Below are 27,544 nucleotides of genomic sequence, written 5' to 3' on the forward strand. Positions count from 1 at the left end.
TGCCATTGGGACCTCTAGGGACATTCAGTGTCCCCCAGGGTAGAGTCTGGTACAAGTATCTTCCTCATGCAGATTCTCAAGCTCTCCAGAATTATATTTTCTCTGGGACTCTCCTAGGCCACTCCCTCTGATGCAATGTCTATGTTGGGCAGAAAGGAGGGTGTTGAACAGCCTTCCCCTTCTGAGCTGTCAGGGGTGACGCCTCTTTCCAGAGCAATTCAGGCTTCTCAGTGACTTAGATCTCAGCTCCAACATCTTCATTCTGAAGGAGAATGGACAGAATGCTTCATTCTGGGAAGAAACAGTGTTTCATGTCTTGCTGAACCTGCCCAGCACAGACCCTCACAATGGTTCTAGAAGAAATCTCGACAAGTCTTATCATGTGGTTTTTCTACGCCTTGATCCCTTGTTTGCTTGTAGGTAAGTATGAATTAGTCAGTAGTCTGGGACTTGAATATAGATTTTAAAAAGTGTGAACAATACTTTCCCAGGGTTTGGGGCTGAAATATATGCATAGGATATCTTAATGTCTCTTTTAAGAAAGGTTTCTCACCTCCTAAACCTGTATCCCCACATACCATAGAAAAGAAAAAGCCATTCCATTTGAGGGCTCTCTCCTAATGTCTGTAGAACAATCTAGAAAGATAATCCATCAAAATGAATGATTTAAAGACTAGCAGAGTTTCATGCATTTTGTTTTTTATCTCATCTGGTTCTAAAAGTAGCAACATAGCTATCTCATTCTCTTTGTTTATGCCTCTGAGGTGTTAACTGTAAGGACAAGTAAAATAAAGAATCTAACAAAATACACATGAATGAAAAATTTGCAACCTTGATATTGAGTTATGGAAATTGGAGTTCTTTCCTGGTCACTGCAGAAAAGATGGCAATCAAGTGTTCCATAGAATTTTAAAAGTATTTGGTTTAGAGCATTTTTTCCTGCCAATAAGATTACGTAATTTTCTCTGCTTCAGTCTTGGCTGCTTGTCATTACATGCTTTATTGTTTCAAAATCGAATTTCCTTAGCCTTTGAAGTCTTATTGTGTCAAATGACATTTGAAAGAAATTTCTAATTTTAATAACTCTAAGGTGCTGGGCACTCTGCAGTATTGGTGAAAGTCCTGAATATTTCCTTTTCTTAAACACAGAGTACAAATTATTCTAGTTAGTTTAAATCATGAAGCAGATCACTGCTAAGGCGATTTGCAAATGTTTAGAACTGACTTAAACATCAAATTTGTAGTGTACCTTCACAGCTCCAATTGCTTATCAAATGAATTTCAAATCTGCTATTTGTTTCATGACCTAACACATTCAGACTCTGATTTAATCTGTCACTGCTCCTTGAAAACAAACACAAACCACTCTGGGCTGCTGTTTTCTCAGTTGGCATATTGTACTCACATTTCCTCCTCCTGGTGTTAATTGTTGGAATTTCCCCACCGAAGCCTCATATCCAGTTCTCTTCTCCATCCCAAGCCAATTCCAAATGGGTTGCTCTTCCTACAGACCCTCTCCAGACTTATCTTTCTTTTGACACTTGATCCTATGTATTCTGGCTTGGTGGGTTACTTCTATTTCCTACATTGACCTGAGGGCAGGGTCTGGGCTTTCCTCCTAGCGCCACAGCCCTTAGCATAGACTAAGCAATTTGATTAATTGTTTGTTATTTGATTGATTACTTGTTAGAACAAACAAGTTGCCAGGGACACATTCCTTCTAAGCCAAAGGGTTTAGAGTTAAAGGTGATAAGAAAGGACCCAAATAAGGGGACTTGACAGTAGAACCAGTGAGGGCATCATTCCAGGTGGGAAACATAAGAACTTCCTGCCTGGGAAGTTTGCCTAAGGGCTGCTTTTAAGCTGCTTCCTCAACATTAACGCAAGATTTTAGGAAACAGGTGTCCTGCGTAAACCTCAGGGAGCAAAAAAGGTCTAATTTATGATAAATAGGGATTAGGGTACAAGAAGTCAGACTAATTTCACTTAGTGAGCTAAGACTTCGTACACTAGTTTTCATTAATCCAGCATTTTTGAGCACCTTCTATGTGCTAGGTTCTGGAGTGGGTTCTTATTAGAAATGAACTAGAGTGTCCTCAGGGAACTTGGAGCGGCTGGATGTACAGTTGTCTTTTGACCTTTGGGGATTTACCGTTCAGACTTTGAACAGTTCTTTAGCCACTATAGGTACAATCTATATCATGGTTCTCAATCTCAAATGCACCTTGGGATCACCTTGGAGCTTTTGAAACTACAAATCCCCAGGATTTCACAGTCAGAGAATCTTATTTAAGCAATCCATGGTACTGTCTGATATTTTAAAACTCCCTGGGTGGGGTTCCTTAGGGAAGTGGTGTATTCCAGGACTGGACAGAATGGAAGTGCTGAGAAGGGATGCAGTCTTTAAAGCAACAAGTATCCCAGAATGGAAAATGGACATTAGTGGGAAAACTGGCAAAATCCAAATAAAGTCTGGAGTTTAGTTAATAGTAATGTACCAATAGTGCCATGTTTTTGAGAAATACATGAGGGTTATGAAAGATATTAGCTTTAGGGAAGGCTGCTGAAGGGCATATAGGAAACTCTGTTTACTGTTTGCATTTTATTGTGTAATTCTAAAATTTAGTAATTCTAAAATTACTCTAAAAATACAAAAAATATATTAATGGTTATTAGAAGTGAATAAGGAAGGAGAGTAGGTAAAAAGGGCAAAAGGGATCAATTGTCTGTGAAGGATAGACTTAGAATTTTAGTGGTGAACTCAATGGTGTATATGCAGATGTTGATTTATAATGATGCATGCCTGAAATTTATATATGCTATAATGTAATGTTACTTCTTTACAAAATTTAAAGGAAAAAAAGTCTATTTATAAAAATAAAATGAAAAAAGAAAGTGAGGGATGGGAATATGTCAAAAGGACACAGGAGCCAATCTGAAAGAGCTCTCAGTGACCAAAGCTGGATCATTTAGGTAAAAAAATAATAAATAGCAATAGTATAAAATAAAAACAAAAAATAAAAAACAGCAAAAGGAAAAAAAAAAGTATAAAATAAATATTCATTAGTTCAAACTGACATAAATAATAATTGAATAAATAAATGGTAGAGAAGGAATTGCTTTTTCTCACAGAATTCCAATTAATAGAAAATTGCTATTAGAACATCACAGTAACAATTGTTGCAAATAATATCCATGCTAAAACTAATGATTGAATGTTTTAGGAAAAACAAACAATTGCATAGTGTCAAAGTATTTCTCCTAAGTTATTTGTTAGTTACAAATGGTAAATAGTGCTTTACTCTCTTTTTTTTTTTAAAGATTTATGTATTTATTTATTTATTTATTTATACATGCACTGGGTACAGTCAGAAGCGCGGGAGGGCGAGAGAATTCGCCAGAGCCAGAGCGGGGAGCAGAGCAGGCAGAAGGACCGAAGTACACTGCTGAGGGGAGCAGCGGGCGGCAGGAGAGGTCTGTGCGCCATGTGGGACCCTCCTCTGGTGGCCGGGGAGCAGCCGGGGATCGAACCGGTGCTGCAGAGGCTGTGGGCAGCTTGGCAACCCAGCGCTCGACCACTGTGCCACCGGGGAGGCCCAATAGTGCTTTACTCTTTTTTTTTTTTTTTTTTAATTTTTTTTTTCTTTTATAGAGGCATGTTTTATTTTATTATTATTTTTATTTGTTTGTTCGTTTGTTTCGTTTATACATGCACTGGGTACAGTCAGAAGCGCGGGAGGGTGAGAGAATTCACCAGAGCCAGAGCGGGGAGCAGAGCAGGCAGAAGGACCGAAGTACACTGCTGAGGGGAGCAGCGGGCGGCAGGAGAGGTCTGCGCACCATGTGGGACCCTCCTCTGGTGGCTGGGGAGCAGCCGGGAATCGAACCGGCGCTGCAGAGGCTGCGGGCAGCTTCGCAACCCAGCGCTCAACCGCTGCGCCACCAGGGAGGCCCCAATAGTGCTTTACTCTTGAGATACTATCTTAACTATGTGATCAAGGTTAACATGGCCAGTAATAAGACATATTAACATCATGTATTTTATGTGAGAACATGCCAAAAATGTATAACCATAATCAAATTATATGAAAACATTAGTCAAGCTCAAACTGAGGAATAATCTATAAAACAACCGACCACTACTTTGCAAAAAATGTCAAGGTTATAAAACACAAAAATATGAACAGGCTAGAAGAGCTTAATATATATGACAAGAAAATGTGGGATCCTGACTTGTTCCTGGAACAAAAAAATAAGGACATTAGGAGAAAGACTGGTGAAATCAAGTAAATATAGAAGCTTAATTAATGACATTGCACCAATATTAATATCTTAGTTTTCCTAAGCGTTCATTACTATGTATATATGGAAAGCAAAGTTAAAAAGTATATGGAAGTTCTATATACTATCTTTGCAACTTTTTAGTAAGTATGAAACTATTGCAAAATAAAATTTAGAAAAAAACACACAACAAAAAAAAGTCACCCAGTGATTCTACCGTGCAGAAAAGTTGAAAACCATGGGCATTATGGCCTCTAGACCAGTGATTCTCAAACTCTTGTGTGTATATAATTTACTTGGAGAGCTTATTAAAAAGCAGTTTCTGGTTCAATGTGGTGTAGAGTGGAGTTGGAGAGTCTGCATTTCTAATAAACTCCTGGGTAGGGCCTCCCCAGTGGCGCAGCGGTTGAGCGCTGGGTTGTGAAGCTCCCCACGGCCTCTGCGGTGCCGGTTCGATCCCCAGCTGCTCCCCGGCCACCAGAGGAGGGTCCCACATGGCGCGCAGACCTCTCCTGCTGCCCACTGCTCCCCTCAGCAGTGTACTTCGGTCTTTCTGCCTGTTCTGCTCCCTGCTCTGGCTCTGGTGAATTCTCTCACCCTCCCGCGCTTCTGACTGTACCCAGTGCATGTATAAACAAACAAACAAACAAACAAATAAATAAATAAAATGTGCCTCTCTATAAAAAATAAATAAATAAATAAAATACTATTTAAACTCCTGGGTAATGTGATGCTGCTGATCCAAAGACCATGTATGAAGAGCTTGAAGTCTTAGCTGAAGCATGAATTTGAAATTTGAGGCTGGGAGGTGGGCACCAGTTACTTGGGTAGTGAGCAATGCCAGCAACCTACTTAACAGCTGTGTTCTAGCTCTGCCTTGTTTGTTTCTTCTGGTCACATAGAAGATAAATATATTGAGTAATTTGTTATATTTGAGGTCAAAATTTTAGGGTACACTGGCAGTTTATAATGCCAATATCCCCTGAAGTGGAAGGCTCATGTGATAGGCAAACTGGTCCCCCAAAGATGTCTGCACTGTAATCCCTGGAAATGTTAATGTGTTGTCTCTAATAGAAAAGAGATTCTCAATCTGTGATTAATGTTATGCGACTTTGAGAGTGGGGGATTACCCTGGATTATCAGGGTGGGCCCAATCTAATCACATGAGTGTTTCAAAGCTGAGAACTTTTCCTGGTTCAGTGAGAGAGATGGGAGGACAGAAGATGAGGCAGGAGAAATTCAGAGGATGAAAGGAAGAGCCATTGTTGAGTCTGAAGGTGGTGAAGGCATGAGGTCCTGAGCAAGGTACGTAGGTGGCCACTAGAAGCCGGGGACGGCAATGCAACATATTCTCCCCTAGAGTCTCTAGAAAGAATGCAGTTCTGCCAGCACCTTGATTTTGTCCCATTGGGACTGAGAGTTCTGACCTCTAACTGTAAGAGATTAAATCTGGTCATTTTAAGATGATGAATTTGTGGTAATTACAACAGCAATAGAAAAGTAGAATGGAGAGAAAAGCGAAAGAGAGGGGGAGAAGGAAAGGGAGAGAGAGGCCAACATCGTGAAGGCAGCTCTATGCAAAGGATGTTGCTTAACTAGTTTTGCCCACATTGAGCACCAGAATCTTAACAGTCAGGTCATGGTCACCCAACTTAAGTCTCTACTGGAAACACCTCCAAGGAAGTTCTAGCCGGTGGACCTTGTTGAGAGGCCTGAGTGAAACTGCTACAAGGGGGAATTATACAATTCTCTACAGTAATAAAAGCATATTCACACGGAACCAAATGATTATACAGGGGCTTCCAGTTTCTCTCTCTAGTTCTGGTGAGAAGCCTCATCAGGTGTGACTGAGATTTTGCATCCTCTTCATTTGGCCAATATGCCCTTCCTGTCCATTCTTCAGCTTTTTCTGCCTTTCCCCTTGACTATATTTTATATTTGCATTTGTACTTTTACCTCGGGTAGAGTATAAACTAGTTACTTCAGAGACTTAACCTCAACACACACTACTCTGGTGGTGTGATATTTAATTATCACCACTACTCTGGTGGTGATGGTGATATTTGTTATTCATGAGTGCTGTGTGGGTAATTTTTCTTATTTTCCCTTTAATTATGTTCTTAAGACCACAACCACTTTTTTCTTACAACTGGAGGGGAGTTTTAGATCCTTTGTAGGTGGAAAGAATCATTTTTATCTTGGAGTCTGAGATGACATAGTTCCTATCTGGAGAGTCATTTCCTACTTAGTGTCCCTAAGTAGACCCCATCAAATGGGGCCATGACACTTTCTATGTAACCCCACTAAACATCCCCTGACATCAATAGTTCATGAGCATTACTATTTTGCCATCTCATACCCTATATATGTGTGTGTACTACATAAACATGGCAGAACAAAGATGAAATTTGGAATATGCTAACCAAAGAGCGTAACAACACTGGAAATGTTGCCTTAGGATTCAGAAAGGGGCAGCGGTTTTTATTTTAATTTTCTTATTTATTTAAGATTTTATTTATGTTTATGTAGAAGAACTGGGCCGTAAGCCAGATATTGAGGGTGAGAGGATTCACCAGAGAGAGAGTGGGAGGCAAAGCAGGTGGATTTACTGAAATACACTGCTAAGGGGAGTGGCAGGCGAGACAGGAGAGGTCTGCTGCGCCATATGTGGGTTAGCTCCCTGCTGGGGGATGAATTCAGGCTGTAGTGGTGTTAGTGCTGAGATTTAATGCCTAGGCCACCAGGGAGGCCCAGCAGTTTTTATTTCAATACAGAATGAGATAGAATATTTGGGGTATCCTGGAGTTAGATCTTCACAGGTAGGAAGAGAGGGTCACATGTGCAAATTATTACTATTTAAAAGGTGAGACACCTTTCTGCTTTCCTGCCAGCATGCCTCACGAAGAAAGACATAGCCAATAATTCAACCTCTGAGTGTGCTGCTTAAAGTCTTAAATGCTGTTACCTTCAGGTGTCTCACCTAACACATTTCTCCCTCATGGAGATAATTAACTGGACCTAATTATAGAATTTCATCTTTTTCATCATCCCATCATGATATTTTATATATCCTGTCTTTATATATCCTGTCATCAGATAATTAGAATTAACAGTTCTTTTTTTTTTTTAGGTGTGATAATGTTTTAGTCGTACTTTTTTATTGAAATTTTACTGTTCTTTTTCACAGCAAAAGATTTTAATTTTGATGATGTCAATTATAAATATTTTCCCCTATGGATCTTGCTTTTGTTGTTAAGTGTAAGAACTCTCTGGCTAGCCCTGAAGATTTTCTATTTTTTTCCTAAAAGTTTTAGAGTTTTACATTTTATGTTAATTCTTTGATCCACTTACAGTTTTTGGTTTTTTTTTTTTGCCAGCAGATGTCCAATTGTTCTAAAGTTATCTGTTAAAAAGACTTTCCTTGCTCCATTAAAATGCTTTCTGTACATTTGCAAATAATCTGTTGCGCATATTTGTGTGGGTTTATTTTTGGGGTCCCTATCCTATTCAGTTGATCTATGTGTTTCTTCCTTTGCCAATATCACACAATCTTAATTATCCTAAATCTTAAGATTGAGAAATTCCTACCATTTTACTCTTTTTCAAAATTGTTTTAATTCTGATTCCTTTCTTATATAAATTTTAGAAAAAAACTTGTCTATATCCACAAAAAATCCTTACTGGATCTTTGATACGAATTGTGTTAAATTTGTATATAAGTTTGGGACAATAACCATTTAGATATGTTGAATCTATGAACACAGTCTTCCTATCTATGAACACAGTATGTCTCTTCATTTATATAGATCTTCTTTGATATCTTTCTCCAGAATGTGGTACTTTCCCTATGCAAGTCCTAGATATGTTTTGTTAGATTTACAATAAGTATTTTGTTTTTTGTTTCTGTGTGATTGTAACTGGTATTTTTGATTTTAGCATGTAACTGCTCATTGTTAACATGTTGAAATGAAATTAATTTTTGTGTTTTTCTTGTAGCCTGTGAAGTTGTTGAATTCCCATTAGTTTAGGAACTTTTAAAATGTTGTGTTGCCTGCAAACAGGAGGGATTTTATTACTTTCTTTCCAATCTGAATGTCTTTTACAGCTTTAGTTTGCCATATTGAGGTGCTAGAACTTCTAATGCTATGTTGAATAAAAGTGGTGAGAGCAGACAATCTTGCCTTGTTCCTTATTTTACGGAAAAACATTCAGTTTTTACTATTAAATAAGATACTAGCTATAGATTTTTTGTAGGTTATTTTTATCAGGTTCAGTAACTCCCTACTGTTTTTTTTTTTAAAGATTTACTTATACATACAAGAACTGGGGTACAGGTCAGAGTTGGAGAGTTGGGGGGGGGTGAGAGGATTCACCAGAGACAGAGTGGGGAGCAGAACAGGTGGATTGACTGAAATACACTGCTGAGGGGAGCAGCGGGTGAGCCAGGAGAGGTCTGTTGCGCCAAGAGATTATCTCCCTGGCAGGGGATTGAACCCGTGCTGCAGAGGCTGTGGACAGCTTCATAAGTTGCGTCCTAACCCCTTGCACCACCAGGGAGGCCCTCCCTGCTGTTCTTAACCTGAAGAGTTTTTTTTTAAAAACTTCATTAATGGGTGTCTGGTTTTGTAAATGCTTTTTCTGTGCCAATTGATATGATCATATGATTTTTCTTCTTTAGCTTGTTGATATGGAGGTTTACATTAATTGATTTTTTTTAATCCACTTGACTGTGGTATGTAATCCTTTTTATGCATGATTGAATTTAGATTACTAATATTGTGTTGAACATTTTACATTTAGTTGCATGAAATACATTGTTCTGTAGTTTTCTGGTTTTTAAAAATATTTACTACCTTTTCCTAATTTTGATATCAGGATAATGCTGGCCTCATAAAATAAAATTGAAAGCGTTTTTATTCTCTTCCATTGTTTGGAAGAGAGTGTAAAATTGGTGATACATTTTCTTCAAATATTTAGTAGCCTTCTGTAATGAAACCATTTTATTTTTAAGAAATTTCTATTTTGAAAGCTTTTAAATGATAACATATATATTTATATTTACACAGCCTTACATTCTCCACATACTTGAGTAGAGAAATATTTTGTAGACTTTACCAAAGGAAGGATGTCAAAGACATCCTCTAATGTCAGCCCTCTGCAGCTGCCCCTTTCCTTTTCATCCCATGGCTGATTGCAAGATTAGGGGTGGGGAGGACAGGAAGCCCCTCTTGTGGGTACCCCAGGTGTTTCCTCATAGGGCAGACTATGGGAAGCTGGAGGGTAGGATGGAGGTACATCACTAGGGTCCTACACTAAAGAAGAAGCAGGGGAACCAGGCGCGGTGTCCCCAACAGCCTCACCCCCTCATGGTTGATCCCCTCCAGAGCATGATAACAAACAGCAGGTGCCAATATAGAGACAGGCACAGAGATGAAAAGTCTCAGGGCAAGGGTTTCAGTCCCCCCACACTGTGTGTTGATGTTATCACTGCTACTGTAACAGCAAGAGGAGGCAGGTGTTGCAAATTAAAGGAGGAACATGTGAAAGTGGGGAGAGAAGGGCCATAGTAGAGGGTCCAGAATACAACCCCGGGTACATGCAAGGATGAGCTTCTGGGCTGCTCAAAATCCTTATGAGTGCAGTTTCAGCTTCACCAGCCATTTTCACCCTGTGTAGATTCACTATGTATAGATACACACACACCACACATACCTATATGAGCGATGCCAATGCCCCAGGCTGGTTCAAGGGCCTGCAGTCTGCCTGGGGTGGAGTCTCCGAGCTGGCTTGGTGCCCCCTGGGTTGACTGCACAGCAGACTGAAACTTGCACTTCTCAGATGGTGGCGAATGCCTCATTTGGCCTTGTGGGGGGATGTGAAGGAACATGCTGTGGTACTTGAAGATGGCAGTAGCAAAAGAGGGGTGTGATGAAAGTTGGCAGGTGCCTACATGGGTTTGCCATGTAGGGGTGGGAGGCTCAGGTTTATATAACTTGCTTAAGGTCATATATTTTGTAAGCGGCAGAGTCAGGCTTGCATCTAGGTTTTTCTGCTATAAGAGTTGTAAACAAGGGCCTCCCTGGTGGTGCAGGTGGTTGAGCACCACACTATGAAGATGTCTGCAGCCTCTGCAGCACGGGTTCTATCCTGGCTGGCTTGGGTGCAACCCACATGGCGCAGCAGACCTCTCCTATCTTGCCCGCTGCTCCCCTCAGCAGTGTATTTCGTCAGTCTGCTTGTTCTGCTTCCCACTCTGTCTCTGGTGGATCCTCTCACTCTCCTGCACATCTGGACTATACCCCAGTTCTTGTATAAATAAAAAAATCTTTTTTAGAAAAAACAGTTGTAAACAAGGTGCCTCAGTTATCTCATTTGAGCAACAGAGAAACTAAAGGTCCTTACCTCCCAGCATGGTCCTGAGGATCAAATGAGATAATCATGTAACAATCTAGTACATGGCTTAGACAGGATATGATAAAAAATAACATTAACTGCTATTTTGTATAACATTCATATGCCATTTTATCACCAAAAACATAGTTATAATGATGATAGAAAAAATTTAGGATTAACGCAAATAGGATAAAATTATAAAGTTGTTTCTGATTCAAAATGTGAAGTCTTTTATTGTAAAAGAATGTGTAGCTGTGGGATTCCCCATTATGAACCCACTCATCAGCCTGTCTATCTGCCTTGATCCCAGATGGAGTGCCTGTTCTGCCTGCCCCTCAGAACCTCTCTGTACAATCAACCAACATGAAGCATCTCTTCAGGTGGAGCCCAGTGATTGTGCCTGGAGAAATAATACACTATTCTGTTGAGTACCAGGGGTGAGTTTTTTAGTTTTTTTTTTTTGTGTGTTGTTGTTAGTTTTCCTCCCTTTAACAGTAGTTGATTCCTGGAGGCACAGTCATCCTCTAGAACTCAGGGAGGCTTTGAGATCCCAGGGATAGATGACTTCCAGAGATTCGCTCCTTTGTCTGCATGGGTATTAGGAGAATTGAAGCAGCAAGGGAATTGTCTTGTGGATGTGACAGTGACCTCTCCAGGAACACACATGTCTATATATACCTTTTGGTGGATCTTTTCAATAGTGCATCGACTGTCCTGTGCTGAAGGAAATCTTAAGAAATGAATTTGACTCTGACTTGAGGTGACAAATTATTGGAGACTCAGAGCCCTTGGAGGTGGAGTTAGACCAGGCCTCAGTTTTTCTGACTATGAGCTTGCCTTCTGGACACAAAACAAATTGTGACCTTAAAGGTCAGCTGGCTCTGGGGCCATGCCAGCTCTGTTCTCCAGGTGTCCAGGCCCTGTTGGGGAGTGATAGGAACACAGAAGTTCTGCAAGGTATTTCATTAACAAAGGGTACAGCTGAGCAGTCACATGAATAGACATCCTTCTAGAGCTTGGGGCATAGTCTGCAAAGTTACTGGATCTTAAAAGCTTATTTAGAGGGGGAGACAGACAGTGAAAAGTTAAAGAAATGAATATGCTAGGTCTGGACTGTCTAGAGTAGGAACCAGCTATTTAAATTGAAATGAATTAAAGATAAATTAAATTGTTCCCCAATTACACTCATCACATCTCAAGGTTTTAATAGTCTCATGTATCTACTGGCTACCTTATTAAACAACACCCATATAAAATATTTTCATTATTACAGAAAGTTCTGGGCACCACCACTCTAGGCAATTTCAGATGGTAATCACTGACAGGAAGAAGTTAAAAAGCTGAGGCAGTATAGAGTTGACAGTGGCCTGTCTGAGGGCATTTAATATTTAAGCCCATATTTGAAGGGCACGAGGAGCCAGCCACAGGAAGAGCAGGGCAGAAAATGTTAGATGGAGTGAACAACTAGTAAAAAAAGTCCTAAGGTAAAAGAGCTCAGCATGATGAAGCAATGATAAAGAGGCCAGTTCAGAGAACGTGGTGTTTAGGGGCAGAGGGAGAGAGCAGACCAGAGACTCTTGTTGGCCATGGCAAAGAGTTTGGATTCCATTCTAAATGCTTTGGAAAGCCATTAAGAGAGAAATGTCATGATCTGCTAAGTGATGAATGCTTTGAAGGAAAGCAGAAATAGAAGCTGGAAGATCCATCAGATGCTCACAGGAAGATAAGGATGACAGTGGCTATGACTGGGGTGGTGATTATGGAGATGGAGGGACCAGATTCTTACTTTGTGGATCCATAAAAAGTAGAAGAATAAGGCAGCTATCTGCAACTATGCTTGGGCCTGCATGGAAGGGACTGGTGTGACATTGGGCCCTCCTCTCCTTGAGCAGAGAGTATGAGAGCTTGTACACAAGTCACATCTGGATCCCCAGCAGCTGGTGCTCACCCACTGAAGGTCCTGAATGCGACATCACTGATGACATCACTGCCACTGTGCCCTACAACCTCCGTGTCAGTGCCTCCCTGGGCTCACAGACCTCAGCCTGGAGCACCCTGAACCAACCCTTTAATCGAAACTCAAGTAAGGCACTTCTCTTACTCTCCCATTCCTGTGAACCTCACCTTTAGGGAGCATGCTTATTGAGATTTTCAGGATTCTTTTTAGCATCAAATTAGTCTTGCAAAGCAACAGTGCTGTGAACCCTAACTGGTTCATTTAAAAACTTGCCAACTGCTTCCCATCTGCTGTCTTTCTCATTTTGAGAGGGACCTTGAAAGCCATTCCTGACTGTCTCTGTCAGTTTCTGCAGGTGGTGGGATACTGATTTTAGGAACCTGGAAGGAAAGCTGCTCTGGAAGTGGGGCTATGGCTGCTTCTTTCTACCTTGATATTGCCTAAATAAACCTTATACTTCTTCCCATCTGGTACTTCATTAATGCCATATTTGTTGCCTCTGTGAGCAGCTTCTTTGTGTAATAAGATTTATAGTAGAGCCACCAGACATAGACATTGGGAAATAAATAACCTTTCTCTAGCAATTGTACCTGGAAAATGATTGAGAAAGGAGTACTGGAAGAATCCAGCTATGTAGCCAAATATGGCAGAATGGAAGCAATGGCCAATACATGTTTGGGGGACATTGGGAGCAGGGACTGGATAGCCAGTTGGTCACATGGTGATGAGCTTTGATATGAAGCTTGATGAAACCAGCAGAGGGGAGTTATGGAAAAAGAGTGGTTCTAGCCAGGTCTGGCTTCTGCTTGAAAAGTTAATGGGAGGAGGACAAATCGGCAGGGCAGGGGAAGAATGCGGACGGAGTTCTAACGCTCTAGCTGAGCCAACGTAGGTCCTGATCCCAGGAGTTGGGGAGAGATGAGGAGGAGACAGATTCAAGAGACATGACTAGTCAAAAAGGACAGAGCCCAGGGACACTTTACTGGGTGAAAATGGAGTGGGAAGAAGCAGTGACAGTGTCCAACTTTTAGTTGGTGAGAATGTTATCCAAGAGAACCCAGGAGGGGCAACTAATCTTGGGGAGAATTCTATGACATATCATGTCACAGATGTCTGATGACAGCTGGGACTCAGACTGATCGGGACCAGACACACAGCACAAAGATAACAGCTAAAGGCTTGGGAGCAGATGAGACTGTCCAGGGACAAGATAAGAAGCCAGGGAAGGATCCTCGAAAACCTTGAGCACTCAGTGGTGGCTGGGCAGGTTGAGGGTCATGGAAAGGAGAATAGAAGAACTGTTGATAGGCCCAAGAGAGGGCTGTGGCTGGGTCCTGAGAAAGGGGCTTCATGGAACGGTAGGGATGGCAGTGAGGCAGCCAGAGTGAAGGACTCGGGGGAGGTGAGAAGGAGCAAGGCAGCTCCTCCTGAGACAGGTGTGGGTGGTAATATGACCAGTTGGGAGCTGCAGAAAAGGCATGGAAAAGGCCGTTAGTGACCTCTGTTTTCTTGATGTGGCAGAAGATCCTCAGCTGTGAATGAGGCCAGAGGAAAGCTTGGAGCAGTGATGGGATGAGCCAAAGTTTACTGAGGAGAGTATGAGATTGGGTAGAGATCAGGAAGGTTTAGAGGGGGGAGGTTTAACTAAGTAGGGTGGGGCAAAAGATGGGTAGAGATAGGTTTCAAGAGGCCATTAGCTCTCTAGAATCAGACAGATGTTCAAATCCCTGCTCAGCCACTTCATAAAGGGCCACACTTCGCCTCATTGGATAGTTGTGCTATATGAGATGAAATGTGTAAATGCTCAGTGCAGGGCTGTCTGATCACAGCACTCAACTACTGCTAAGAATTGCTATTACTATTATTATATTATAATTGGCCAAGCTATGCCCAAAATTGAGAGCCAGGAGCAGTGGAGGGAAGGGGTTGGGCCAGGAAAGGGACCTGTAGGGTAAGGAAAAATGTCAGGCTTTTCTGCCCTCCTGCCATCAGGATAGATGATGGATCCTTGTGGTCCTGAATGCATGCCTGGTGGTGGGCACCTGGAGTAGAGTGTGGGCATAGGTAGATGGGATTCACCTGGGCTAAGACTGAGCTTTTAAGGGCGGTGTCACGGGGACGCCAGCAGAAGCCGAGAAGAAGCCAAGAACGAATGGAAGCTGAGAGGAGACCCCCAGAGAATGCCTGAGAGCCCAGATAGAGTGAGGATTTGCTGGGGGCTGGGAGGCCTGCCAGCCTCCTGGCCCCCCAGTACCCCTGCCTGCCATATGCCTGGTAAATCTAAATAAAAGCCTGCAAAAAGCCACTGAGGGCTCTGACTCCTCCTTTAACTGGTCTGCTGGAGCATAGAAAACCTGCACTATGTCCATTCCTGCCCCTACAGGACTGTTGGAATGGGATACCAATAGGAATTTTAGAGCAGACTGTGGGCTTCTCTGCCCAGGCCTCTTTTCCAGGGCATTGGGAGGACACAGTAGAAGCAGTGGGATTCCAGTGCCAGGCTGAAGGATGATGTGCGGCTCTACCTCTGCCGGTAGAGCTCAGGCAGCACCCAGCACCACCTGCCCTGGAGCATGGTGCTCCAGCCAAGACCATTGCTTGCTGGCACTATTGCTGGGAAGAAAGGCCAGAGTCAGAGGGAGATAAGGAAATGCCTACAAAACTCTGTGGGCAGCAGTGTGTAGTAACAACTTGTTTTTGAGAAGGCCAATATAAACAGAAAAAGGTCTTGCTGTAGGAGATGCTGAGGAACAGCCGACTCTGCACCTTCACCCAAGAGGGCAGAAGATGCGTCCTGTGTGAACTTGTGCAGGAGGAGTTAGCTTCAGAACTTGGATGGACTCATAACTCCTAAGGGCGTTACATTTATTCTTTTGCCTTTGAAAAAGGCCATGCTAATTTTCCCCCACAGATGTGAAAAATCTTGTTTTAAGTTTCACCTGCAAAGTCTCACCTATTCTTAAAGGGAAGTCTTGTTGAGAGCAGAGATTCTTAACCTCATTGTCATGGTTGAGTCATAGAGGAGTTTTAGAAACACTTATGACTGAGGCCCATCCCCAGAGAGTCTGACTTAAATGATCTGTGTGTATGTTGTTCATTGGATGTTTAAAATCTCCTACCCAGTTGTTCTCATAATCAGCAGGGTGGAAATCTACTAGTACAGAGGCTAAACACCCCACACACCTAAGTCTAGAAGTGTGGAGAGAAATGGTCTCAAATTTTTTCATTTACTGTGTGAATCTTAGAAAATTACTCAGCCTCTCTGATGCTTAGTTCCATCATCTGTTCAGTCGGGATACTATTTCCCTTCTAAAACATGCTGGATGGATCAAATGAAATTAAATATGCAGAGTGTATAGGACAGAGGTTCCTGCCTTCACACTGTCAAAAAATTTTCCTCTGAGCTGAAATAACAGTCTTTTCCTCTATTTCCAATGATGGAGAGCAGAGGATCCAATTTTAGTTATATTTGACTTAAAACTGGAGAAGTGAAAGCTCTCTTTTCCTTCTGGAGGTGTTTCAGAGGTAGGGATGCTGCTTTCTAGTGGGCCTGTATTGCCCCATGAAGTCTCTGAACTGGGTATATTTTCCATATTTGGTTCTTGATTCCCCAAGCCCTTGTGTCCCTTATCCAGGCAACTCTTCAAATACCAGGAACTTGACTCCCTGAAAACACTCTCCAGGAACTATCTTTCTTCTGTGTATCCATGGATCCCAAAGCAGGGGGATCTGACTTAGAACACACCACACTCTACTTGCCAAGCTAAGGCCAATGATTGGTTGGCCTTTCTCGTCCTGCATTATCTGAATCTGAGAGGCAAGTTTGACTCCATCTTCAGTAGCCAGGGCCGAGAGTTGACCAGTGTGGGCCCTTTGGTTCTTAGTGTGCTCTTGGGAAAGTATTCCTGGGGCTGCTGGTCTTTCTGTTTGGGATCTAGCAATGTGAAAGGTGGTATTTATGCTTATGCTGTAATTTTTACAGATGTTTCTAATAATTTGTAAAACCCTCTGACTTTCCAATGTGAGATGAAGAGTCCTTGGGCATAGACTAGAATGGCCAGCCCATAGGCTGCTGATGGGCTGATGTTTGAAAGTCATCAGCGCCAGTACAGATCTCTGATCTAGGTTAGCCACAGGATACACATGCCTCTGCCAGGGATGTTTGTTTGAACGTGCAGATTGGCCCCGCTGTGTTCAGCAGAGATCGGACCTCATGTAGGTGTTTGGCAGGGCTTAAGATATAGCATCTGCTCACTTAGATGAGCCAAGGTGCAGAGCAGTTTCTGCCAAGATGAATAAAACGAGGAACATAGGTTATAAAATTTTAAAACAGAGATACTGAGTACTTAGTCACCTTTCTTGAGTGTGTATATCTCCTCAAAGAGGAAGAGAGGACTTTATTATAGTCAAGAAGAGGAGTCAAAAGGGAATTGTAGTAAGTCTGTCTCCCCCCATCCCCTCATTTGCTATCACTCAAAAACATTTACAGAGTGCCTGCTGAGCACAGAAGAGTCCTGGTGTACGTGCTCAGCATACTATGAATTTATGATCAGGCCCCTCCCTTCTCCACGAGCCTGAATTGCTTCTACCTGGGACTGGGTTATTGTCTCTCAGGACAGAAATCAGTCCAGTCTGGGACTGGTTTTGATTCTCCTCTTGTCTTGCCAACAGCCATCCTCACCCCACCTGGGATGAAGGTCATGAAAGATGGCTTCCACCTGGTCATTGAACTGGAGAACCTGGGGCCCCAATTTGAGTTCCTTGTGGCCTACTGGAGGAGAGAACCTGGTGCCAAGGTGAGATTTCTGGGCTTGACCTTTAAATCTGGCTTTGGATATGGAGGCACACACCTCTGAGACCTGGGTGAGGGGAGTCGGCCCTTGCTGTGCTTGCTGTCTGTGGTAGCTTGAGGGTGAGCAGGCTTGGGTGAGGGCGGGAAGAAGAGATGAAGTAGGCTGACAATCCCAGCAGCTTCTTCAAAGAACTATGTTGGTGCCACCCAGGCATGGGCAGGCAGCCTTCTCAGGCCAAATTTGCTGAAGTAAGGGGGCTGCCTCCCTGTCCTAAATTCTAATACAGTTGGTTACACAAAGCCTCTCAAATGGGGCACTGTCCCTCCCTGTGCTTCAGGCTGGTATGTTGGGAGGTCAACCCTCCCAGAGGAAGTAGCCAAACAAGCAGCAGTAGCAGCAGTAGAAAGGGGGCAGCCTGAGCAGGAACCAGGGGACAGTCAGACCTACGAAGGCCTAACCATGCTGTCGGATGATAAGACCTGCTCCAGGCAGCACAACAAAAAATAGTCTATATCAGAAGAGTTGATAGGGCACAGGAATCCATGAACAGAGCAGGTCCAGGGAAAGCTTGCAGCACAGACTCACAGATACTATCCTGCGAGTCCTTGCCTCCCTCCACTGGGTCTTTCTATTGCACTCTTTCTGTGGTTCTCTCCCCAGCACACTCTAGTTCCCCAAACCCAATCACTCTTTCCTGCACATGCCTAGGGCCATGTCTCTACAGCCCCTAAATGCTCAGGCCTGATTTCCCTTCATTGTGTCTCTCCCCTTGTCCCTGCCTCTAGCTCCAAGTAGTCAGTTTCCACAGATAAATTCCTAGGGGACGAAATCTGAATGGTCCTGCTTATCTTGATCAAGCATAGCAATCTCAGGTTGCTGGCTGGCCTCTGAATGAAACTTCTAAGCCAGGGTAACTTTGACTTTATAGCAGGGTCTGCTGGGCAGGGCCCATGCTCTACCACCTGCTCAACAGGACTGCAGGTTGGGTAACTTCCCCCGAAGGGTTATGCAGCTAGGCAGGGCCAGCAATTACAATGGTTTCTAGTACTTACTCCTGTTGGGTCAGGGCCCAGTGGTAGGATTTGACATTGCCAAACAGGCAGATGGAGTGGCATGGTGGACAGGGCCCAGGCAGGAGGGAGCATGCATCTCCCTCAGATTCTTTGGCATGGAGCCTACTCTCCACCCTTGGTAACTAGCAGGGCCAGTGTAGAAAGAGGAGCATGTACCTGAGTCATCTGGGCTTGGCCCACACAAATCTCCACAGGTTTAGACATGGAGTGCAGGCCGCAGGTGCTGTGAAGTGGATGGTGTACAGATGGATGGACAGATGGGTGGATGGATGGTGCACAAAGAGACACTGCCCACTCCATTTCTCCTGCACCCTGATCCCCCCTCACAACAGTGGCTATGCTGTGCCTCGGGCCCAGTCAGATATATGACACTCAGATCCCTGTCCAAGTTCTATCCTATCAGGAAGTTCTTCCCTAGCTACTCCATTCAGTGCCTCCTATCACTCTCTACCTCTGTGCCCTGCTTCCTTTTTTTATTCACAGATCTTATCACTACCTGACATGTATTATATATTGTCTGACACCCTCCTCCCTGCTTTACCTTTCGTAAGTCCCATGACAGCAGAGATTTTTTTTGGTTTAAAGTTATGTCCCAGTGTCTTAATAGTGCATGGCACATAGTAGGTGCTTAATAAATAAATATGAGTGAATGAATGAGAGGGAACATTCTGCATGCATCCTGTAAAGGAAATATCTGCAGCTTTCCTTCCTGATTCTTTTTGCCCTTTCCTGTCCTGCTTCCCTCACGGTGTAACTGGTTTCTGGTTTCCTAAAGGAACTTATCAAAATGGTGAGGAGCGGGGGCACACCAGTGCATCTGGAAACCATGAAGCCAGGGGCTGCATACTGTGTGAAAGCCCAGACTTTTGTGAGGGCCATTGGGAGGCACAGCACCTTCAGCCAGGCAGAATGTGTCAAGGTGCAAGGTAAGAAGGGCCTGCCTGTTCCTTGAAACTCTGCACAGGTGAGGGCCCTCTCTAGTGGACGCTTGGCTGCCTACTGAGTTCCTTTGGCTCTGAGTCTCCCCTTGACTGCTTTCACCCAATGCTGGGTAGGTTCCTGTGGTGAAAGTATGCATTGCTTTAATTCCTCTAGAGACAAAAAGCCACTTGGGCTGGGCAGGATTCCCTTGAGCTGTCTGGAACACTTTTCCACTGAAACCTCCCTAGGCCCAAGACTGAATATCTCAGGCTGGCTTACCAAATGGTAACTGCCTGCAAGTCAGAGGGGGGATTATAGGAAAGGCACCAGGGGCAAGAGCATCAGACCTGGGAGGAGGCATCCCAAGGTACATCAGAGCTGCTTTCAGCTGGAAGAGAACTTACAGATGGGCATTTATTTTTATTCCTAATATTTTGCTGTTAGAGTTCATGCTTTAATTATTGGGTTGTTGGAAAAGTCATGATGCATTTTTGCTTGACAAACATAGAAAAAAAGACATCATGACTTCCAACAACCCAATAATTACCTTGTCCATAGATAATTTTGCTAGTATAATTGAAGAATAAATTTCTAGAAGTAGAGTAGCTTGGTGAAAGGCACATACATGTGAATTTTGACCACCATTCCCAAACTGCCCTCCAGAGGAGTGTTATTCTTCCATGATTGCCCCTGTGCAGACCAAGCTGGTAGTTGTTTTGCCCACACACAATGTACCTGTTTTTTTTTTTTTTTTTTTTTTTTTAGTGCTTTAAAGATTTATTTATTTATGCATACAAGAACTGGGGTACAGGCCAGAGGTGTGAGGGACAGTGAGAGGATTTACCAGAGACAGAGTGGGGAACAGAAGAGGCAGATTGACTGAAATACACTGCTGAGGGGAGCAGCAGGCGAGTCAGGAGAGGTCTGCTGCACCATGTGGGTAGCTCCCTGGCTGGGATCCAACTCATGCTGCAGTGGCTGTGGATAGCTTCATAGGTTGTGTCTTAACCCCTTGAGACACTAGGGAGGCCTGGTACCTGTTTTTTTACAAATCCATCTGTAACATTTTCTGTGTAGACTTTCTAATTACCATTTAATACTTTTAAAAACAAACTTATTATATTTTCTGTAAGTCAGGCTTTTTAAAAATTTCAACAATACAAAAGTATTTTAAGTAAGAGGTACAGGTTCTCTCTTCTCCCCCACACCACTCAGGAGGCTTCCTTTGGCAAGTTTGGCATTTAATCTTCCTGTCACCATGTGAATCTAATACTCACAAGTACACTTGGACTGTGCTCACTCTTCTGTATCTTGCTTGTATACACTTAGTAGTATATTGTGAACATGTTTATATGCCAATACATATATATCTAAAAGAAGATACATTTTATGCCAATACGTGGATGTACAAAAATATACAAAACCATCCGCTTAATGGGTGTATTTTAATTATTAATGGGTGTATTTTGTGCTTTCCATTGCCATTATAGATCTGTATGAATGCTGTAATGAACAAGCTCATATATCTTTAATTCTCATTTTAAAAATTTTTTATTATTTTTAATTTTTGCATTGAAGAACTGGGGTGCAGGCTAGAGGTATGGGGGTGGTAGAGGATTCACCAGAGTCAGAGTGGGGAGCAGAACAGGTGGATTTTACTGAAATACACTGCTGAGGGGAGCAGCGGGCGAGACAGGAGAGGCCTGCTGCGCCATATGTGGATCACCTCCCTGGCCAGGATCAAACTCAGGCCGTAGTGGTAATAGTGCTGAGACAACCCCTGTGCCACCAGAGAGGCCCTTAATTCTCATTTTAATTACTGAATTCCTAAACTGCATGCTGATGTCCCATAACATAGTAAATCATCCCTTACTTGGGGGTATTTAGCTAATTTCCCTTTGCTTTTGGAGATGATGTTCACTGATTTACTGATTAGAAGTGCTGATTGAGGGTCAACTATGTGCTAAGTGCTGGCCTAGTCACTGCCATATGGCAGGGAAGTCCCTGCCCTTGTGGAGCTTAAACTCTAGTTGGGGAGACAGACTACAAAGAAGTAAGCAAATGAAATAGTCTCACTTTGTGATACAAATTATGAAGAAAATGTGCTGAATATGCTATGAGGTGTGAGAGGTGGCGATATGGCACTTCAGGCAAAGGCGACAACCAGTTAAGAGGCTGTTGCTCTGGTTCACATGTTGCTATGAGCTGATTTATACCTGCAATTGTCTCCTTCTTTGGAACTATTGTTTTGGAATCCATTCACAGGAGTGGATGAAAGGGTATGAACGTTTGTGTATCTCCTGATGTGTCTTGCCAAAATATTTTTCAAAAGCACTGAAACAGTGTAGAGTGCGCCCAGGCACATATGTCAGTCCTCCTGCTTCTCTGCAGCCTCCGTGACTGTTCCACCACCCTCCCTAGTGGGGGTGAGCAGCCCGATCCAGAGGGGCTCAATGAGTTGTTTAAGGTTATGTGGAACAGAGAGTTGTGAGACAGTAACACTTTTCCCCTTTGGCACCTCCAGATGCTAGGAGTTGGCACTTTCTGATACAATTACTTAACAGAATGATTGTGGGCTGTACTACCAGCCCTAACTGTGTGACCTGGGGTAAGTCACCTAACCACGGTAGAGGCATGATATATTATTATTATAGGTGTAACGTGACTGTTGTCTGAACTCAGTATTTTCCTCCATAATAGAGTCAATGCCAAGAGCAAATTGTGAAACACACTTTGTTTTCAGTTACCGCCCAGATCCCTTCTGTGCTGTCAGTGCCTACCCCTCATCCTGCACTGGGCCTGGCTCTCTGCCTTCCTCCTGGCAGCTGGGCCAACTTACGTGCTAACACAGCAAGTGGCTTAACAGATGATGCCCCTCCCTTCCCCTTGCCTAGAAAAAGATTTTAATCTTCCCTGGGGCTTTCTGGAAATCATGCCTTAGTCTGGATTCTAGAAAAATGGTTTTAGTGGTGGTACTTTTAGTCTCTAGGACATATATCCCATTTTAGGATTTTGGTATCTGCTGCCTTGGCCGATGTGCAGAGCCATCCCCAGGCCCAGGATGGGAGCTTGCACCTGCACCTTGGTCTCCTGAGCCTGTTCTTATCTTTTCATTTCAGGAGAAGCCCTCCCTCTGGTGCTGGCCTTGTTTGCCTTTGTTGGCTTCATGCTAATCCTTGTGGTCGTGCCGCTCACCATGTGGAGAATGGGCCGGCTACTCCGGCACTCGTGTTGTCCTGTGGTGGTGCTCCCCGAAACCCTGGTAAGAATGATCTCTTCTCCTGTCAGCCTGACACCAACCAGGTGGTTGGCATTCAGCCCTTAGCTGGGTAGAGGCATACATTTTGTGGGTTTACAAATATTTGCACAAAAAAGGGAGAGGAGCAGCTATGAGTTCATTTCTAACCAGAGAGGGTGAAAGAGACCTCCCTTTTCCAGTTGTGGGGACCTTCTTCAGACTCCCACCAGGCCACTGCTGCTGCCCCCAGGGGTCTGGAATGGCTAAGAGAGCAGTTGTGTTACAGTCCAGATATTTGCATTTTAGGAGTCATACACAGTCTTATCCCCTGGACAGACCCATGGAGCATTCTGGCTCCTTTTCATAATAATAACAGTGGCAACCAGCATGTTCTGATAGTGGCTATGTTCTGAAAGCATGTTCACCACATGTCAAGAGCCCCATTGGTGTTCAGGGTGAAGCACATATGTGTGAATGTGGGAGGCCTGGACTGTGCTTTCCTTTTGGTGGGGAACAGGCACTTCTCATGCCCTGAGATTCTTATCTTATTCCTGAGGACACTGGCATCTCTCCCATGGGGATCAGTGCTTTGTGCCCCAGCCTGGAGGGGAAAAGCAAAAGCAGGACTCCAAAGCTCCCACCATGTTCCATCTGGACACCTCCTGTGCCCCAGCCCCACAGACCTCAACGCTCAAAGCAATGAAAAACAGTAGCAGAAGCAGTAGCAGCAACAAAGACAAATAAGAGTAAACTCTCCCCCCACAGTTCTGAGAGGGGCGTTAGCAGGCAGCTCCTCAGAAGCAATTAGTCAGGGGAACTGCCTACAATTTATACATTCTGCAAGTTCCTGACCAGCTTGGAGTTTCTGGGGAAGGAGTTACTCTTGTGACATCTGCATGGCCCTGAGAACGTGGGAGGAATATCCTCCCTGTAACCCAGACTCAGGACACCCTTCCACCCTGTTATCCTGTTGGGTCCTGTCTTTCCCAGTACTTTCAGGTAGTCAAAACTTTAGCTGACATGATTATAGAGCTAAGCACCAGGTGTTGTTCTAAGATTTACTTTTATCGATTTACTTCATCTCGCTCTTTTCATAACACTTACCGATATACTTCTCATTATTCTGGATGACTAACTGGCTTACTGCTAAACAGAAAGTCATTGTGGTGAGGCAGAGAGACAGGGCAGGCCTTCATTCCCCTTCAGCAAAAATTCCAAGGCACTCAAAGTTCCCAGAGGCATAAAGACTATGTATTCTGCAGTTGTTGGGGGTAGTGTTTTATAAATATTGATTAGGTCAATAAGTTTGAGAGTATTTCCTTCCTACCTCAGGTTCAGGACACCAGGACCCAGTACCTTATTAGTGAGCAATCGAATAAAGGGCCATGGAAAGAACCACAAAGGGAACAGTTCCTTATAGAATTTTAGTTGTGCAAGGAGACTGTCAAATGATTAGAATTCCTAGGAGTCCTACAGTGTTATTAGTTGTAACCTAAAATAGCTTTTGGAGAAAAAAAAAACCCACTCAACTCTCACCATCGATAGGAATTTCTAGAACTGTATACTTCCACCCAAGGTAGGTATGTACCACGGCTCTTGAATACTTTTTGCTTCTCTGTTCACATCTACCATCCTTCCAGCATGCATTCCTTTCCATTAGACTTTTAATTTTTATTCAGGTTATCCTATATTTTCAAAGTGGATGAGTTTTCTGAGTATATGCATTTTCTACAGTGCTGTGGGAGAAATAGAGCACTAGTGCCCATTAATTCCCCCAAATATGCTAGAACTCTTCATCATCACCACTATCTCGCCTTCTCTCAACCTTGACAGCATTCTACATTTATATTAGTTATAGATAATCCTCCAAAATGATTTTGAAAAAGCAAAAATCCATTACAAAAGCAACTTTTGGGCAAAAAACCATGTATCTTTCCAATTAAGTCATGGAAAATTACCAACTGGAAATCCCTGAGAACTACTCAAAAAGCAATATTGAGTTTGTAAGTATTTAATTTATTGGTTTGAATTAGACATTTCATGCCTACATCTGTGGCTCTAGTTGGTGATGGTTGCACTCTACAACATACCGTTATGAATGTTTTTGCATTCAAATTTATATCTCCAATGACACTCGAAAGTGAAAATATGTATAGACGGGAACTTATGTTAAGACTGTTCTGAGTATAATCCCTGTTTTAAAATAAAGTTTCTTTTCCTGTCCTTTACCCATAATTGATTGCTTCATAGGGATGGAGGCTTTGGTGCTACAGGGTCTCCCTCTCCCTTTTGTGACTCATTTTATTCTTTCTCTTCTTGCTGTCACATTCCATTGTAAGTAATATGGGAAATAAGTTCAATGATGGTTTCAAATTAGTTATTGTTCAATGGACTGTCCCAAGAAGGTGCAGTGCATTGAATGCAATTCAGTAGGGAGATTTGTTGGAGACCATGGCAAACCTGTTCCAAGTAAAGAAGGCAATCACTTGTCAGTTCTAGCAGCTGTTTGCCATGAGGGAATATGAGCTAGTGCTACTGGATTTCCAGTTTTAAACAAGAAACCAGAAATCCAGACTTTCATAAGAACGCTCCTGATTTTTAAACGCTGAGAATGAATTAAAAAAAATCAGCTCAACCTTGCTTGACAGTTTGTTCTAACCTGTGAGACAATAGCTATTTTGCACCTTTTCAAATTTTGAGATTATGTTGTTTTACTTTGATGTTCTAGAACTACACTGTCCAATATAGTAGCCACTAGCCCTATGTGACAATTAAGCGCTTGAAATATAGCTTGTCCCAATTGAGGTGTGCTGTAAACACACAATAGATTTTGAAGACTCACTACTGGAAAATAATATAAAATGTTTCCTTAATATTTTTACATTGATTACATGTTAAAATAGTATTTTTGATTTTCAAAATAAAAAATATTATTAAAATTAATTTCACCTGTAATGTACTACCAAAGAATTTTAAATTTCATATGCAGCCAGATTGTACTTCTTTTCAGTAGTGTTACTCTAGAATTTGAAAAATCATCAGGTATAATCATTTCACATTTGGGTAGCCAGTGCACTGGGAATCTGGCTAGACAGTACCAGTGAATTGGTGTTGGGAACAACAATAACACCCCACTCAGTGAGCCCTACTTCTACACTGTCCTTTGCCCATAGATCTGAAAAGTGAGCCCCAAGGTCGAGTTTCACAAAGAACAAGGTCAACTGTTTCTACAAAGCTGATGTCTCCTGGGGCATCAGGTGTGGGAAACCATTGTACCCCCTTCTCTGTGCCCATGTGCTGCTCTTTGAGGTGATGGTGGGGAGGCTATGGGAGATAACTTAGAAGAACCCAGAATTTGGTGAAGGAGAGCAGCCTAGTAAAAGTTGGAGAGTCCCTCTGAAAAACTGATGCCTGCATTTTTACAACTAACTTTCATTACATTTGGGGTGGCTGGGGGAAGATCTCAGGGACATCAAATATGATTAGGGGGAGGGCTCCCAGTTATGGGAGTTTGACTGGGAGGTGTTGTATGTAAAGCATCTTGGGCTAGGTCATTATTTTTAGAACTTTTACAAGGATTAAATTCTGGGCTTTTGAGGGGCAGTGTCTCAAAGATAGGAATGTTGACAAAGCAGGGATCAGCTGGCCAGTGAAATGGGAGAGAACCTTAATAAATGTTGCAAGGGCCTGATCTTGGGGTTATAATTATCCTTGGGCTTTTTTTTGCAAGTTAACTCATCAAATAATTGGGATTTTTTGTGATATTCTTTACTACTACAACTTCTGCTACTCCCCACCACCACCACCACCACCACCACCACCACCAATATTCATCTAATGAATATTAATGAAAATTATTTTTCAGAAAATAGCCAGTTTACCCCAGAATTTAATCAACTGTAAAAAAGAAGAGGTAGAAGCCTGTGCCACAGCTGTGCTGTCTCCTGAGGAGCTCTTCAGGACTTGGACCTAGTGGGCTTGGGGACAGACCCAGCTGAAGCTGAAGACATGGTCTGCAGGTCACCGGAGCCATGAGGGGGAAGGACTGGCTTCTGTTTTCCTCCCCTTGGAAGGAGGGAGGAAAAAGAGCAATGGGGAGAAGAAAAGCAATGGAAGGAAGAAGAGCCTCTGCGTCCGTGTCTAGAAACAATGGCCAGAGCATTGAGAACAGAGCACTGACTGAGGACCGACAGAGCAGAGAGTGGGATCAGGATATGGCCGCTAGAACTGGATCTGTCATCTACTGGCTGAATGACTTTGGGGAAACTGATTTAATCTCTGTGGTCCTCAGTTTTCTCAAGTATACAATGGGGGTGGGCATTAACTACATTACCTTTAAGCCACATTCATATATAAATGTAAAATATCATTGTATGATTGGTGACACTACATTGCAATTGGCTCAGCTTTTCCGAAGAGCAGTGTGAAAATGTGTAACAAGAAGAATCAAAAACTCCACAAACTGTTGGCTTGGAGATACCACCTTCCTTGAGGAAACCTTGAAGAGAAAAGAAGGTACTGATTTCACTTCAAGGCAAATACCTATGCAGAGGTGAATGGCTCAGTGAGCTCTACCAAACATAACCTGGAGAGAGGTCCCAACCCCACTGAAAGTGGAATATTCATGAGTGCTTTGGGTACATTAAGTACCGTAAAGGCTAAATAGTGCACACCGAGGAGAGTAGGCATGTGTGTGCTGAGATGAGCATGCAGAAAGCTTTGAGTAACTAATATGCTGTTTGCTGTGTCCCTTTTTCTTACAAAGTTGAAGTACAGAATTAAAAATAAAAAGGGATCACTTGGGTCATCCTTTTGGTTTCTTCCCATATAGCAATTTTTAAGTTTCTAGTTAACATCATCAACCTAAGTCCAGAGAGGTTCATGAAGG

At 42.9% G+C, this 27,544-nt stretch overlaps 1 protein-coding gene across 1 annotated transcript; it reads left to right on the forward strand.

Moving 5' to 3' along the window:
- Nucleotides 1-341: 341 nt before the first annotated feature.
- On the forward strand, nucleotides 342-26,629 carry IL20RB (interleukin 20 receptor subunit beta; the record flags this gene model as incomplete). Its single annotated transcript, XM_084232604.1, has 7 exons — nucleotides 342-420; nucleotides 10,985-11,111; nucleotides 12,567-12,757; nucleotides 17,303-17,427; nucleotides 19,273-19,423; nucleotides 22,538-22,680; nucleotides 26,522-26,629. The coding sequence occupies exons 1-7, from the start codon at nucleotides 348-350 to the stop codon at nucleotides 26,627-26,629; spliced, it is 918 nt and encodes a 305-aa protein (XP_084088730.1). The 5' UTR covers nucleotides 342-347.
- Between the last annotated feature and the right edge of the window lie 915 nt (nucleotides 26,630-27,544).

The sequence above is a fragment of the Talpa europaea genome (assembly GCF_964194135.1).
Source record: "Talpa europaea genome assembly, chromosome: 4".
NCBI classification, from domain to species: Eukaryota; Metazoa; Chordata; class Mammalia; order Eulipotyphla; family Talpidae; genus Talpa; species Talpa europaea.